This window comes from Podarcis tiliguerta (genome assembly GCF_965153285.1).
Source record: "Podarcis tiliguerta genome assembly, chromosome: 2".
In the NCBI taxonomy this organism is placed as follows: domain Eukaryota; kingdom Metazoa; phylum Chordata; class Lepidosauria; order Squamata; family Lacertidae; genus Podarcis; species Podarcis tiliguerta.
The window spans coordinates 91,564,160-91,579,392 of NC_139535.1; the positions used below are offsets into that span (position 1 = coordinate 91,564,160).

The following is a 15,233-nucleotide window of genomic DNA, read 5'->3' on the forward strand; positions in this document are numbered from 1 at the left end:
CCCGGGATCTCCAAAATGTTTTTATTTGAAGACCGTAAGGTCCTCCGTGGGACATACCAGGAGAGGTGGTCCCGTAGGTACGAGGGTCTTAGGCCATATAGGGCTTTAAAGGGCTTTAAATAACTTAAGAGGATCAGGGCCCATCTAGCTCCAGAGCCTGTTGCCACAGTGGACAACCAGATGCTTGTGGGGAGCCTAAAAGCAGGACCTTAGTGCCAGAGCACTCTGCCCATTAGTGATTGCCAACAGTCAGAGGCATACTGCCTCTGGGTATAGTATATAGCTATCATGGCTACAGGCCATTTCCTCCTTGAATTTGTCTAATCCTCTTTTAAAGCCATCTAAGTTGGTGGCCATCTCTACATATAGAGCAATAGAATTTGCGTAAGCCAGCTTCAGTACAAATGGCAACAACAAAAGTGACTAGCTCTCTTGAGTTCACTCTTGTGGTCAAATAGTCAGTTTCGGGGAATCCCTGAAAGGAGATGGAATGTCTCCCCGCAACCACTATCAACCATACAGAAAAAGTTCAACATGACAAGACAAATGATATATTTGAGGTGGACTCCTTGCTTCCCCATGCTTTCTTCTGGGACTCTAGTCCAGGGGTCAGCAAACTTTTTCAGCAGGGGCCCGGTCCACTTTCCCTCAGACCTTGTGGGGGGCCGGTCTATATTTTGGGGGGGAAATTGAAAGAATTCCTATGCCCCACAAAAAACCCAGAGATGCATTTAAAATAAAAGGGCACGTTCTACTCATGTAAAAACACAATGATTCCCAGACCGTCCGTGGGCTGGACAAGGCAATTGGGCCGGATCTGGCCCCCGGGCCTTAGTTTGTCTACCCATGTTCTAGTCTTTGGCAATTCAAATTACTTTCACTTGGTCTTTGACACAGAGCTTAAAAAGTAACATGCAAAGCAGCACTGGGTGAAACTAAAACCCTCTCGTTATTTTGCACAGACCACGCAGTTCATTCCATTCCAGATAAGTCTATTAATACACCTTCCTATTTATATGCTGGCTCCTTGCAGCAACATAGGAGAGAGCTACAGCTGCATAACTGAGACGGAATAGGCGTCCTGCTAGCCACTTGGGAGAAACTGATCAGCTGAGGTGGAGTGGGAGTGACAGGGATGCCTACAGACTACTCAACACACAGACCCCGGAAGAGCAGGGCTGATGGATCATAACTGCAGCGTACCAGAAGGGCAGGTCAATATTCTTACTGCAGAGGCAACGCTATCTCAAAAAGCTGCCAGAAATGTACGCTCTGCGGCATAAATAGCAGCCAGCAAAGGTTTTTGGCGGAGGGATATGGGGCTTATTCACCCTGCAGCTCCCGCTTAGTCATCCAGTGTCGTGTAGAAACTCAAGGACAAGCAGCCGACATCCGACCACAAAAGAAACATTCTGGGGGGTCCTGATCTGAAGATGGAGAGCTCAAGAGGGACACACCTCAACATGGCTGCCGTGGCATCTCGTGTTGGAGCTGCCCGGTTGCTGCAGGCAGCCTGTGGATGTATCACGTTCAGCCTTGTGGCCCACAGAGGAGGGTTCAGTGCGGCCTACGGCACCTTCTGCATGTCCGTCTGGTGCTTCTGCTTCGCAGTCACCGTCTTTATCGTCACCTGCGAGTTCACGCGCCTCCACAGCTGCCTGAGCATCTCTTGGGGGAATTTCACCGCCGCCTTCGCCATGCTTGCCACCCTCATGTCCATCACAGCTGCTGTGATCTATCCGCTTTACGTCGAGTTTGGCTGCCATTCCAACGGGTGTGAGGCGAGAGACTTCCGCATCTCGGCCAGTGTTTTCGCGGGGCTTCTGTTTTTCGCCTACGCCGCGGAAGTATTCCTCACGAGGGCCAAGCCGGGACAGGTGACCAGCTACATGGCCACCGTTTCTGGCCTCCTGAAAATTGTCCAGGCTTTCGTAGCTTGCATCATATTTGGAGCTCTGGTGAACGGCAGCCAATACGACCGGTACGTGGCAACCCAGTGGTGCGTGGCTGTCTACAGCTTCTGCTTTGTGGTGACAGTGGTGGTGGTGGCCCTCAGTGTCACGGGAAAGACAGCCATGCTGAAGTGGCCCTTTGAGCGCTTTGTGGTTGTTTATACCTTTGTGGCTGTCCTGATGTACTTGAGCGCCGCAGTGATCTGGCCGGTGTTCTGCTTTGACCGTAAGTACGGCTCCCCACACCGCCCTTACCAGTGCTCCAGAGGCAAGTGCCCCTGGGACAGCCAGGTGGTCATCGCAGTGTTCACGTGTGTGAACCTGGTGCTTTACATTGTGGACTTAGCCTACTCGCAACGCATCCGCTTCGTCTCACACCCCTAGTAGCCACAAAAAAAAGCCATAAAAGACTCAGGCAGAGGGAGTTTTGGGACCCGCCTAGAAAGCTGATGTCCAGGTCACACCAAAAGAATTTGTCTTGATTGAAAGCAGCCTGTCCATGAAAGAAACATAGCGACGCATCTGCAATGCTACCCTCATTCCAGCAGATGTGTACACATCAGTGACTCTACAGGTTAATAGGTTTTGTAAGGCCTAGTACTAAGGGTGGGGAAAACAGGTTTTGGACCCTGAATTGTTCATCCCAAAATTGTTGGGTAAGTTAAAACTGCAAGAAGAATAGAAAAATATCTAGGCCCAAAAGAACAACTGCCAAAATCCCAGCACAATCCATGAAATTCTGTTAAAGTGAAAAACGTATAACTAAACCTAATAGATTCTGTCAGAAATTTCAGACGAGGCAGGGGAAAGAGAGGGGAGATTACAACCACCAAGAAGACTGAGACCCTTGTCCACAGCCTAGAGTATGAAAATAACAATTTCCTTATGCATGTACTTGGTTGTTGGTGAGATGCACATTCCTGTTTGGAAGAGTTTGAGAAGTGAAGTGAATACTGTCAAGTTTGTAATTGACAATGGGTGTAGGGAAGGTTGCTGCAAGCTCTAAAATAATTACTTCCAGATTGTTTCCCTCAGTTATTCCTTCAAGAAGCATCTGGGGATATTGCTATGCCTGCGGAAACTGTGGCTACACACAAGACATTAGCGTTTTGAACCAAAGCCAGACTTTTGAACCAAAACCACACTTTGAACCAAAGTATATTAATTTAGACAAAATAAAACTGTGTTGTTTTCATTTTGCAAGAGTTAGGCAACAGACATTGTTTAATTCCACAAACACTTGGCACCGTGCAAACTGCAGATTACTTAATGATCTAGAACATGACCTGGATTCGCTGGTCTTTCACAATGCTGAAAGGACATGAGTAACATTTAAATACATCCAACCAAGTGCCTATTGTCCGACTCCTGGAGGTGCTGATTCTTGATTCGCAGCTGAGAAAACATGCCTGTATAAATGCATCATGGTGCAAAGAAGTGTGCTGGTCTCCTTTGGTGTGGATCAGGATCATCACCTGAATTCAGAGACATTTTCAAATATAAGAAGCCAAAGCAAGTAGTTTATTCCAATAGCTTATATTAAATGTGTGTGAATTAGGTAGGAAGGCTTTATTCCAATCTAGAATAAAAATAGCAAGTTGGCAAAAGTATTCTGTGTTTTCCTTAATTGACAGAGCACCCTAGTCTTGCATTTATTCTCCTCCCTCAACCAACTCACTGTATATCCTCTCCTCCTCCTCAACATAAATGCACAGAAACACAGACCAAGTTTCTTCCCGTCTGGAAATACACAGTGATTTATGGTGTTTGAATGCCATTGCCTTGTCTAAGCGTATGCTCACATTGGTATCTTAAAATGCAGTAAGGTCACAAACACACCCACCCAGCCTGCTGCAGTTGAATCCACATTGGCACAGTAATGTTCACATCGGAGAGGGGGCAAGGATGTCTTCACCTGATGCATGGCCCTGCTCATGACTGCCTCCCATCAGCTCATCAAGCTGTCATCTGCACATGCTTTGTGGCTGTTAGGGTATGTTCACATTATCACATAGAGAACTCCGCATCCAGTTCTCTAATCAGATTGAAGCTGATTCGAGAGGGGCAAGGAAGCATCAAACAACAGCATTTGTCCAGAGACTACAGGACTGGTATGAATTGTGGCTAACATATTGTGCATGCTGTTTCAAAAACTAGCAGCTGGATGAGGAATAAGCACTAATGTCAACACACCCTAATATAGCTCAGATGCATATTAAAATGAAACAGAGCTAAAGTTACAGGGTGTGTGTGTGTGTCCTAAAGGTCTCATCTTTTCGGAGGGGATGCTGTATTGGTCTTTTGCAGCAAAACAACAGTTTTGTGGCACATTTATTATGGCATAACGTTTCATGGACTACAGTCCATCAGATGCGTGAAGTGCTACCTTGAGTTGCTGGTACTTGATTGGAGAGAATGTGGGATTGCAAACAGTGAGGTAAGAAGCGAACGGAATGCAGAGAAGTACAGAGTGTGTTAATTATGTTATTAAGTGCACATTCACACACAAAAATTATTTGAAAACACAGACATTCTGGCACTGGTAAGAAACTTAATACAGATAGTGTGATTTTTTTAAAAACCCACCAGGGGTCCCACAATGAATAGACACATGCTCTGAGGCACCTTGTAGTCTCCTTCTGGCAACTCCTGCTCTGCATTCCTTTGGCATCAGCGAGACCAAGAGGGGTTTTTTGTTGTCTGAGCAGCCCAGGACCTGCATACACACTGCCCAGGGTTGCGCCCCGGAAAGGTCACTTCGTTGCTGCTAATGCAGTGGTTTGACTTCATGCCCGGAGGAGACACTCCATTGTCTCATGAGATGGGCATACAGTGGTACCTTAGGTTAAGTACTTAATTTGTTCCGGAGGTCCGTACTTAACCTGAAACTGTTCTTAATCTGAAGCACCACTTTAGCTAATGGGGCCTCCTGCTGCTGTCGCGCCGCCGGAGCACAATTTCGATTCTCATCCTGAAGCAAAGTTCTTAACCTGAAGCACTATTTCTGGGTTAGCGGAGTCTGTAACCTGAAGCGTATGTAACCTGAAGTGTATGTAACCCGGGGTACCACTGTATACCAAAAAGAACATTTTCACTGTGACTTAAAGGGCCAGCCGAGGATATTTTGCCACCTAAGGCAGTGCAGCAGTGGCACTCCCTGACCTCCATCAACATGCATGCCACCTAGAGCCAGTCAAGTTATTCTGGTACCTGAGACAGAAAATCCCACAAAGGTCTCACTCCTTCCCTAGCAGTAAAAATACTCCAATAATAAATTACCGGTAAACAACTTGCTGTTGTTTCATGGCACCCAGCAACAGCCTCTTTCTGCCTAACAGTAGTGTGGCATATGAAACAAAATCTAGCCGGACAATATTACTCAACTATACAGCTGCAAATAAAACGTTTTAAGTGTGTTGTAAAGTGCATTACACAAATGTGACACTAGATGGTGATAGTGAGCTATGGGAAATTCAACATTTTTTTCACAATGTTTTTTAAAAAGCATTTTCACAACGTTTTTTATATATGTCTAGATTCCACCTATGTCTCCCATTGATTCTGAACAGCAACTTGAGCCTGTCTTTCCAGGAGCCGCCTTACATTGTGCAGACTTAAGGGGGGGGGAGCAGACAGCAGTTAACTGCTCTGGCTCCTGTGCAAAGCAGAATGATTGGTGGCTAGAGTATGCAAGCTGTAGCAGTAAGCCTTTTAAATATTACTAGCCATTAGTGACCTAGTTTTTTCAATTCTGTATTTCATAATTTAAATGATGAGCTTCTTTTGCCCACTGAATGGCTGGATTGACTACCCTGAATTTGCCAGGTTAAAAGGTGGCCATCCCAGCTGTAATGCAGGAAAGGGAGCACTCTCATAATACCAGGAGGAGTTCTAGAAACCTGCAAGATAGATTTCTGATTGCAATCCTGTTGTTTCTGAATGCAGAATAGGATTGTATCTTCTTAATGCTGACATTTACAGCTTTGATGTGGGGGGTAATTTTCTAGTTCTGCTTACTCTGGAGCGTGTGCATGTGTTGCGCATTTGTAAGTTTCAGGCAAAATATGAGACCCAAGTCAGGATCTGAATGCATGATAAAATTATTCTGGAGGTGAGGAACATTTCATTGCAGAGCATCCCGTCCTTCCATTAATTTCCATCTCCCCAAATTGAATGTGTCAAGCTTCCTTCCTTCCACAATTATAAACCTTGGCAAAAAAATAATATCTCTGTGGGTGCCTTCTATAGCTGGCAAATGGCTACTTTGCCAGAAGCTAAATTCACCCCTGCTTCCAGTTACTCTCCTCTTGCCACAAAACCTTGTGCTTCTTCTTTTCCTTATCAGCTACAGTTGACAAACACCAAAATAATTTATTAATAAGCAGACTAAACCAATAGAGCATAAAGTAACACTACTTCAGCAGTTTGAAAGCAGCATAAGGTGGAACATTAACACTGAACTTGTGGTTCCACAACATTACAAAAAAATACCCAACTGGAAGTCAAAACCATCCATAGAAAATGACGGCAAGGGCATTGAATGTCACCTAGCCTGAGCCCCTGCTCAGCACAGGATAGCCTCAAGTGAAGAATTCCTCATTCTTCCTGCACATTTTTTACACTGGATTTTGGTTAGTTTTGTAATCATCCTAAACACAGTTCAGGCAGGCTAGCAATATAGTTGGGATAGAGGTCAAAGGATGATGAGATGTTTGCTGTGTTGTCTCAATTTGTGTAGCATAAATGGCCATTGGGGGCATAGATCAGGTACATAAAATATGGGATGGTGAACTCTCCTTGGTGCTAACCCCTGTTTCCCAAGTTTTAATTAAGTTTCTATTAATTAGTTATAATTAGTCGTTAATTAGGTTTCTAATTAAATCAAGAACTAAGGACAAATAAACTCCTAGGGCTTTCCTCTGCTCCTGCAGAAAGAGTGAGAATCACTGTGAATCACTTCCACAGAGAGTGAGAAGGATGGAGCTAAGCAGTTGCATTGTGTACGATCCGCAAAAATAAAACAAAAATTTGCTCTGGGATTTAATCCAATTACTTCCCCAGTTTTCCATATTTGCTAGGTACATTAGTACCAAACAGGAAGTTGGTGGAAAATGCTCATATTAGAATTACAGGCAGTCCCCCGTTTACAGGGGTTACATTTCAAGGCACATGAAATCAATTATATGAAATCACATATAATTGAAACCCATTGAAAAAGCCTGCAGACATCCAGTTATTCCCCCATTTGATCCTTTTAGTGACATCTTTATGACACTTCCGGGTTCAGTGCAATGCACATATACATGGTCACACACCTATTGGACACGTGTAAGTGGCGGGCTGCCTGTACTGGCTAATTTAATACAAAGAACATTAGAAAGGAGCACTATTTCTGTGAAGGAACTACTGAGGAAACTGCAATAGTGCAACGGCATTTTGCTGATTTTCAGAGTGATAGCTATCTGGGTGGCACCGGAAGCTGTATAATGCTCAAGAGGATGCCCCACTGCTGTTGCCACTATCCAATTCAGTGCTATGTGTGTCAACCACAGAACCATAGAATTGGAACGGACAAGAGTCATCTAGTCCAATCCCCTGCAATGCAGGAGTCCATTTTCTGCTTGGATGCTCCAATCCTCCACATATTCACTCTGTTAGGAACCAGCCAGGTCGTCCGCTAGCTCCCCATGGAAGGTGTTCAGCAGCTCATAGGATGCATCCTGCAGGAGACTTCCAGCTGAGTTGCACCACCAGCTATTTGATGTGCACCTGTGTCCAGGTCTCAGGGATGGGTGGTGCTGTGGACCCATTTACCCTGCACAAAGAGATGAGAAACCCCCTTTGCTTGGTGGAGTTGAGCTTCCTGCTATGGATGAGGGCAGTGGACTCTAGGCACGCAAACCACACTGTTCTGTTGTTGCCCATGAAGATGTAGAGGCTCTGAGAGTCCAGGCTGCAGTTGATTCCAAGGGTCATTTAGTTTGGCCGTGGTGCTAGGGACACTGGTAGTGGTGTTGGCAGAGGAAGTGTATGGAGCTGCCGGCCTTTTTTGCTGTGTTCCCGGTGCCCTGAGGGCTTTACATGACTACGGAACCACAGGGTGGTAGCAACACTTTCAGTATAGCACTGCAAGTAGAGCAGGGAGGACTGTAAGAAACCTAGAGGAGGATGTAGCAAAATGATCTGAGTCAGCAGCAAAAGCAGAAGGGCAAATAAAATCCCAGGTTTTGATACAATGAAAGATAAATATTTCTATCAGCAGAACAACAGGAGCCGGATTTTCTCACTTCTTGAAATCTGTTTAAACGCACATCTCCACAGGAACTTCCTGTGATTTGTGGGAATAAGTTAATATTAGGTCTGAGCATTTTGAGCAAAAATACAATAGCTTCCCTCTGTGTGTGTGACGGTCCATTATTTTCTGTATCTGCCCACGTGAATTGGCAGCAGATGAATGTAGGTTATGAGTTTTGTTTAGAATTGGATGCACTTAGAGCAGAAGGAGAGAGTAGTTCTCACCTGGTCCTTCCAAACATGTAGTCATGCTTGCCCTGGACAGAATCTCTTTATAGCATACCTTTTCCTGCCTCTGCTCCACATCCTTAGCTGTCATTGATGGGGACAGAGAAGCACCAGGTATGATGATGATGATGATGATGATGATGATGATGATGATATTTCACAGACCTTAATAAGACGTATCTGAACTGCCATGGAAAGCTGGGTGGGGATGTCTATGTGAATTATTGTATAGGCATGAAAATGTGATCTGTAAATATAAAACTGGTAAAACCCATAAACAATAAAAGATTATATTTCACAGACCAAGCATTACAATGACATATTAGAGGGGTCTGGGGATGCCATTTTCAGAACTGCTTCCATGTCTCCAATACCTTACAGTGAGTGTGCTAGAAACCGATAGAAACTGCTGTGTGCCTGTAGAAAGTCAACTTCTGCAATTAATAGTTTGATTGCAGGTATGTGGATTTCCAGGCCTCTTGAACATAAAAGATAATTTTAAAAGATACCATTGCTCAAGGAGGAAGCTGATTGAAGATGCCAATATCTCCAAAATGGGAATTATCATAACATAACCTCTCTACCGGCATATTAACTGTGTAGAGGTTTTGATTCTGAAACAGTATATAATTCCTATTAAATAAATATCTATAAAGACATTAAATGCAAAATGCTGAATTATGCACAAGTTATAAATAAAACCACAACTTTAACAGTAGCCTTTCCTCACACCTGCTATCCACTTTAAATCTTCTTTCCACCCTTTAAAAGTGTCATTGACAGTTGGAGCTATGCCACATGCATTCCTCAAAGTGTATACTGTTTAACACCAGCGGGATTCCAAGGCAATTTAAAATAAAAATCAAACAAAACGCAGAAGAAGCACGTCGGGAATGTTATGAATCAACAGCTGGAAAAGGCCCCTCTCAAATGAGCTTAAACTCAAACTACACTTGTAGCTTATGTGCCCTGAAAGCAGAACTGAACTGCTCATAGTACCTCCTCACTGGTCAGTAATCCTGCAAGTGTGGTTAATGAATCCTAGATTGGTTTGTACTGTTAGGAACTTACTCTGCAAGGATTCATTTTGCAACACACACCAGTATATTTGCACGTCGTAAAAGAATGTGACTATTAACACATTTGGCAGCGCATATTAAAATAAGCTACCTGTTTACAATGATTACGGTATACCAGGACAGTGGACCCTACTATTCAAACACTGGTGGTGACCATTTGCAGGGAATTTGCATTCGTTGCTTGATTCCTTCATTTTGATTTCCTACACGGATATAATTTCCATGTAAGAAAACCACATGCATGTGATAATGTGCTATGAACTCACCCCTCTCTGTTCATCTTTGTGAATATTAATTTTAGCATATATATATTATATACTACTAAAATTAATATTCACAAAGATTTGAAATGTACCAAAATGTGAAATTAAATCATATAAATTTTGATGGCAGAATTTTGACTTATAAATTAAAATGAAAAAAATTGGATATGCCTTTTGATTTCAAAAGTAGACATTTGAGCACTTAGGACTTGCTATCTATTGATTGCTTTGATTTTGGCAGTTGTCAAATGCGAAATCTTTTTTTAGTTGTCAGCTGTCAAATACTAAACATTGTTGCATATGATTCAGCAAATATAATCAAACGTAATTTTACCATGTTGACAGGATAAGTAAATGTATTTGTTTGGCAGTAAACAGTAACAGTACAAAATAAAATCCAGAATTCAATACTTGCACATGCACATCATTTACAAATCTGTTTCAGTTATTGGTGACGTTAGAAAAACCTAATTTGATAAACAGATGTTAAAATTTATACAGTCATTAACATTAAAACTATATAAGTGATCTTCCCATCAGTTCTCTGCTATGAATGCATATAAAGTCAGCTATCAAATATCAAATATTAAATTCCATTGCATCCAAACTATGAAATGCAGTTAAATACAAAATGCCATTGGATGGCAGTCATCAAATACTGTTGATTATTTGAATAACCTTATCTCTGTCTTTTTGATAGCACTTCTAGCCTGGTAGATCAGGGGAAATACTGTGGACACAATACTATATTGATTTCAGCAAGAATTTTGACAATTCATGTGGGTTAGACAATGCAAGTGTTAAGTGGATTTGCAGTATTCATCAATGTTACAAGTGGAGTAGCACAAGGTTCTGTTGTTTAACATGTTTATACACTATTTGGACTGAGTGGAGGGGATCCTAACCACGTTTGCAGACAACATGAAAGTGGGTAGGGTAGCTTCGAAGACAGAAACAGGATTCAATATTTATTTATTTAATGCATTTCAAGGTGCCTCTTCAGCTAACAAATGCCACCAATAAGAAATGTTCAGGCTTACAATCCAAACTAAAATACAGGAGGAAAAGGAAAAGGTATTGAGAGGGAGAAGGAAAAAAGAAAGCTGAGATACAATTTCTTAGGTACAGAGTTCTTGTAACAACCAGCTGGAATGGAAATGTTTCAAGAAGAGGAGCTAACAGGAGGAGTTTTTTGGCACAATGGACAGAAAGGCCCTGCAGTCCAATATCTGTCTGTCTGTCTCTCTCCTACAGACTGATGAAATGGCTGCTGATGACTATTGAGCTTGGTGAAGCTGGTCTTTAAGCAGAGTAGATGAAAGAGACACTCCTGAGGGGGTAGCCCCTAATGACAGTTGAGGGAGAAGCCAGATTATCTTGGATTATTGGTTTGTCTGTCATTAGTAGGAGCTAATAACACGAAAGAGTTTCCCTAGTGCTCTTATCCACTATATATTTTGGGGGATTGTTCACTATGCATTTGCACACCTTTTAAAGCATCGTAACCAATTTTTGCATGATGGTTCCTGAGATCAAGGAGCAGATGGTTTTGTTTGTTTGTTTTATTATTTATTAAAGAACAGTTTATTTGAACAAAATAAAATAAAAAGGAAAAGGAAAGGTATGCTATATAGTTATGAAAGTTAATAATTGCAAGGAGCAAGTTGTCATCTATGTTTGGATACCATTTTGAATCAAGATGGTGGAATCAGCCTTTCAAAACTGCACTGATAATAACCAAATCTTGCATTTTGCAGAGCAAGGAAAGGGATTTTTTGTGTATTTATATACAACTGAAATGATTTCTTAGATTCTTAGAATTCCCAAGCAACACCTGGTATGTGACTGCTAATGTAAAATAAAATAAATCCTGAAATACCATCCCTGGAATTTCTCGCCTGCATAGAACAGAGGGAAGGAATCCAGAGCAGTCTGACAAGAGATTTGTGTTCATGCATTTAGTTCACAATAAATATCTCCATTGATGTATGTATTTGTACCTACAATTTTAACTATAGTCAGTCATGAGGAGAGTAAAACTGATTTCACGAAACGCCTAAAATAATTATTTATTGCTTCAAATCATTGCCTAAGTTTGGAAGTAGTGTGCTCTGTGGGACTGGAAGACTGGATGAGCAGCACAAAGCATGAACACGTGTGACTTTTGCAGCTGAGAGCTGCCCCATTTAAAAGGTCTCATCAACCTTAGTGCATGGAACTGCATTAGAAGATACTGACATTCAACTCAGAAGATTCCAGGAGATTAAATGAGGAAAAGCACTGATGGAATTTGAGGCATGTGAACACATGGAGAGCTGAGTCTCAAACTGGCACTACTCAACTGATAAATCCAATGAAAGGTACAGAGGGTTTCTTTGGAGGCTGTATTGCCTTCACTGCATAACTCCAAATATCTACAACTGCCAAGCTCTTAAGCTCCCAGACCTGAATCACAAATGGAATCTATTTTCAATCTCAGGGTTGGGGTTTTTTTTAGGCAACACAATAAGCTGGCCAATTAAAAACAAACCCCAGCTTCTTCCGATAGGCCATTCCATTCATATTCTTGCATGTCACCCCAATCTCTGAGCAGTGTGAGAATCTTGGGGTTCCAGGCACTTACCCAGGGTTTGTATTTCCTTTTGGAAATGAGGCACAGCGGAGACTGTGGTGTCTTTAGGATACATGGTTTATTTATACATATATACAACCTGAGTCTACGATGGACAGATTCACAGCATTAACACCCCCAAAGTTATTGTTTCACCCAGTGAACTGGCATGGCTCTTTCTCTCTGCTTACTGCTTTGCTGCTAGGTCATATCACTGAAAACACAACTTTAAACTCTTGCTTTGTCCTTCTAACAAACTGTGAGGTGGGGGAGGTGGGGAGGGGCCCCACCCATTTACCATCTCAGAGCCCCTTTCCTTTGCTTCCCTTTATGGCCCATCACTCAGGCTATCACATCAACACAGGAAGCTAGCCTGACTTAAATTTTAACACTTGCAGGATCCAAGGGTTAGAAGAATCTTACATACAGCCTATTTCCTTCACCAACAAACCCACACAAGTACATTTGTTTATGAGAAATTAATTCCTTAGTTCCTGCCATCAACGACAATTTTGATATGATGCAAAATAAGAGCTAGGCCTGGTGAATGATTGAAGGAATTAGCAGGAGCAAATAACATTTCTCACAGCACTAGTGAATGAAGGCAATGGGATTGCAATATTTATTTAAAACATTTATACCTCATCTTTCAGTTTGCCAGAATAGCTTCTAATAGCACAAGACACAGTATTAGGACATATATTTTTAAAACACGCAAAATAGAATGCAACTAGGGGATTTACAATCACATTAAATGCTTGATGCAATGTTTCAGTCACCTGTGAATCTATTTAGCTCTACAGTATCTCTGTTTTAGTCAAATACAAAGAGTAGGCTTCTCATTTGTTTGTATATATAATAGTTTTGACAACTACAGCTTCTGACAGCTCTGCAGCAATATGACAGGATGTATCTGTCAACTTCTGTGTTCTATGAGAACTATGTATATTTAACACAGCAACCACCATATTGTGTATGTCACTGTGCTTCATACATTGGTAACTGCATGACTGGACTACTGTAATGCACTGCATGTGGGGCTAGTCTTGTGTTTGGTTCAGAAGCTGCAACTAGTGCCAAGTTCAGCTGCTAGGGTGCTTAATGGAACACCCACTTTTACACATATTACAGTGGTGTTGAAAGATCTGCAATGACTGTGTATTAGTTATCAATACAAGAAATGAACAAAGTACAAAATGAGCTGCTTGCCCCTTTGGCATTACATGTCATCGTATCAGTTGGAAGGGTCATCTGGTCCACCCACCGCAATGTCATGCAACACAGCTCTATCTCCAGTTACTTTTTGACATTTTGTGCTTTCCTCTGTGTGTGTGTCTGTGTGTATACTAAAGCACATATGCAAACCAAACAGAAAAACAAGGAAAGGTTAAAAAAAAAATTGCTTAGGATTTCTATGTCAGATGCACTAATGATTTGCTCCAATTTGGCTTTTTTGTGAGGTTGCGCATTAGATGAAGGACATACACAAGACATTTTGCTGCCTGAGGCAAAAGAGAACCCGTCCCCCACTCCTCATTCCAAGCACAAAAATGACTTGACTAGGAACAGATATTACTTCAACACTGTCCTCCAGGACACCTGAAAGCATGGGTGGCAAGGGGGAGGGGGGCAAGTGCATCCCCATCAAGGATCTTGCACCCTCTCCCCATTGCTGCACTCCTGTTATTAATCCAGTTATTTTTCTTCAGAGATCTTAACATGTGGGGGAAAACTCACTCACCTAAAATGTACTGTGCCCCTTCTGTCCCCTCTCCCAATGTCTTTTTTCTTCCTCTGGTGGTGTTACAGTATGAGGGCAGCAATTCAGGTTAGGGAAGGGTGAAAAGACTGTGGCACACTAACTCTGTCCTCCAATAGAGAGGAATTTTGCTATCCACTATCTGAGGCAGACGCCTCCCTCTGCCCCATGGTAGGACCTACAGGATTCCTTCAGGATTATATAGGATAAAACAACACTACATAGGGACGCAGGTGGCGCTGTGGGTTAAACCACAGAGCCTAGGACTTGCTAATCAGAAGGTCTGCGGTTCGAATCCCCGTGACGGGGTGAGATCCCGTTCCTCGGTCCCACCTCCTGCCAACCTAGCAGTTTGAAAGCACATCAAAGTGCAAGTAGATAAATAGGTACCGCTTTGGCGGGAAGGTAAACGGCGTTTCCGTGCGCTGCTCTGGTTCGCCAGAAGCGGCTTAGTCATGCTGGCCACATGACCCGGAAGCTGTAAGCCAGCTCCCTCGGCCAATACAGCGAGATCAGCGCCGCAACCCCAAAGTCGGCCACGACTGGACCTAATGGTCAGGGGTCCCTTTACCTTTACCTTACAGTACTGTTTTTCAAATGCTGCATGGAACCAACCAGTTATAGACCTGCTTCCTGCTTGTTGTGGAAAAGCAGTGCATCGGTAGTTCTAAAGGGCTCTAGTGTGGAAGGACCAAGTAGCTTACTGCTTTCAGGGCACCTCTGAGCATATACGAAGTGAACGTCACTAAATAATCATAGCTGAATAATTACAGTTAGGAGGCAAAGTTTCTAACTCGAATAATCTGATCTCTAAATAATTTTCAGTGCAGACACTTGTTTTAGAAATCACAAACTCATACCCTTCAACATTTCTCCAATGGAAATAGGGACGTCCCATTCTCTAATGATAATTTTACTATTTATACCTCACACATCTTACTGTGTTGCCCCAGCCACTCTGGGCAGTTTCCAACATATAAAAAATAATTAAACATTAAACATTTTTAAAAAGCTTCCCTATACAGGATTGCCTTCAGATGGCTCAGG

General features: G+C 42.5%; 1 protein-coding gene across 1 annotated transcript; it reads left to right on the plus strand.

Annotated features, from left to right (window-relative positions):
* Nucleotides 1-843: 843 nt before the first annotated feature.
* On the plus strand, nt 844-3,559 carry MYADML2 (myeloid associated differentiation marker like 2). Its single transcript, XM_083428615.1, has one exon. The coding sequence runs from the start codon at nt 1,434-1,436 to the stop codon at nt 2,334-2,336; it is 903 nt and encodes a 300-aa protein (XP_083284741.1). The 5' UTR covers nt 844-1,433; the 3' UTR covers nt 2,337-3,559.
* Nucleotides 3,560-15,233: the final 11,674 nt, after the last annotated feature.

Excerpts from the sequence above, each read along its gene's own strand:
- MYADML2 (XM_083428615.1), top strand. The coding sequence starts at position 1,434 with ATGGAGAGCTCAAGAGGGACACACCTCAACATGGCTGCCGTGGCATCT.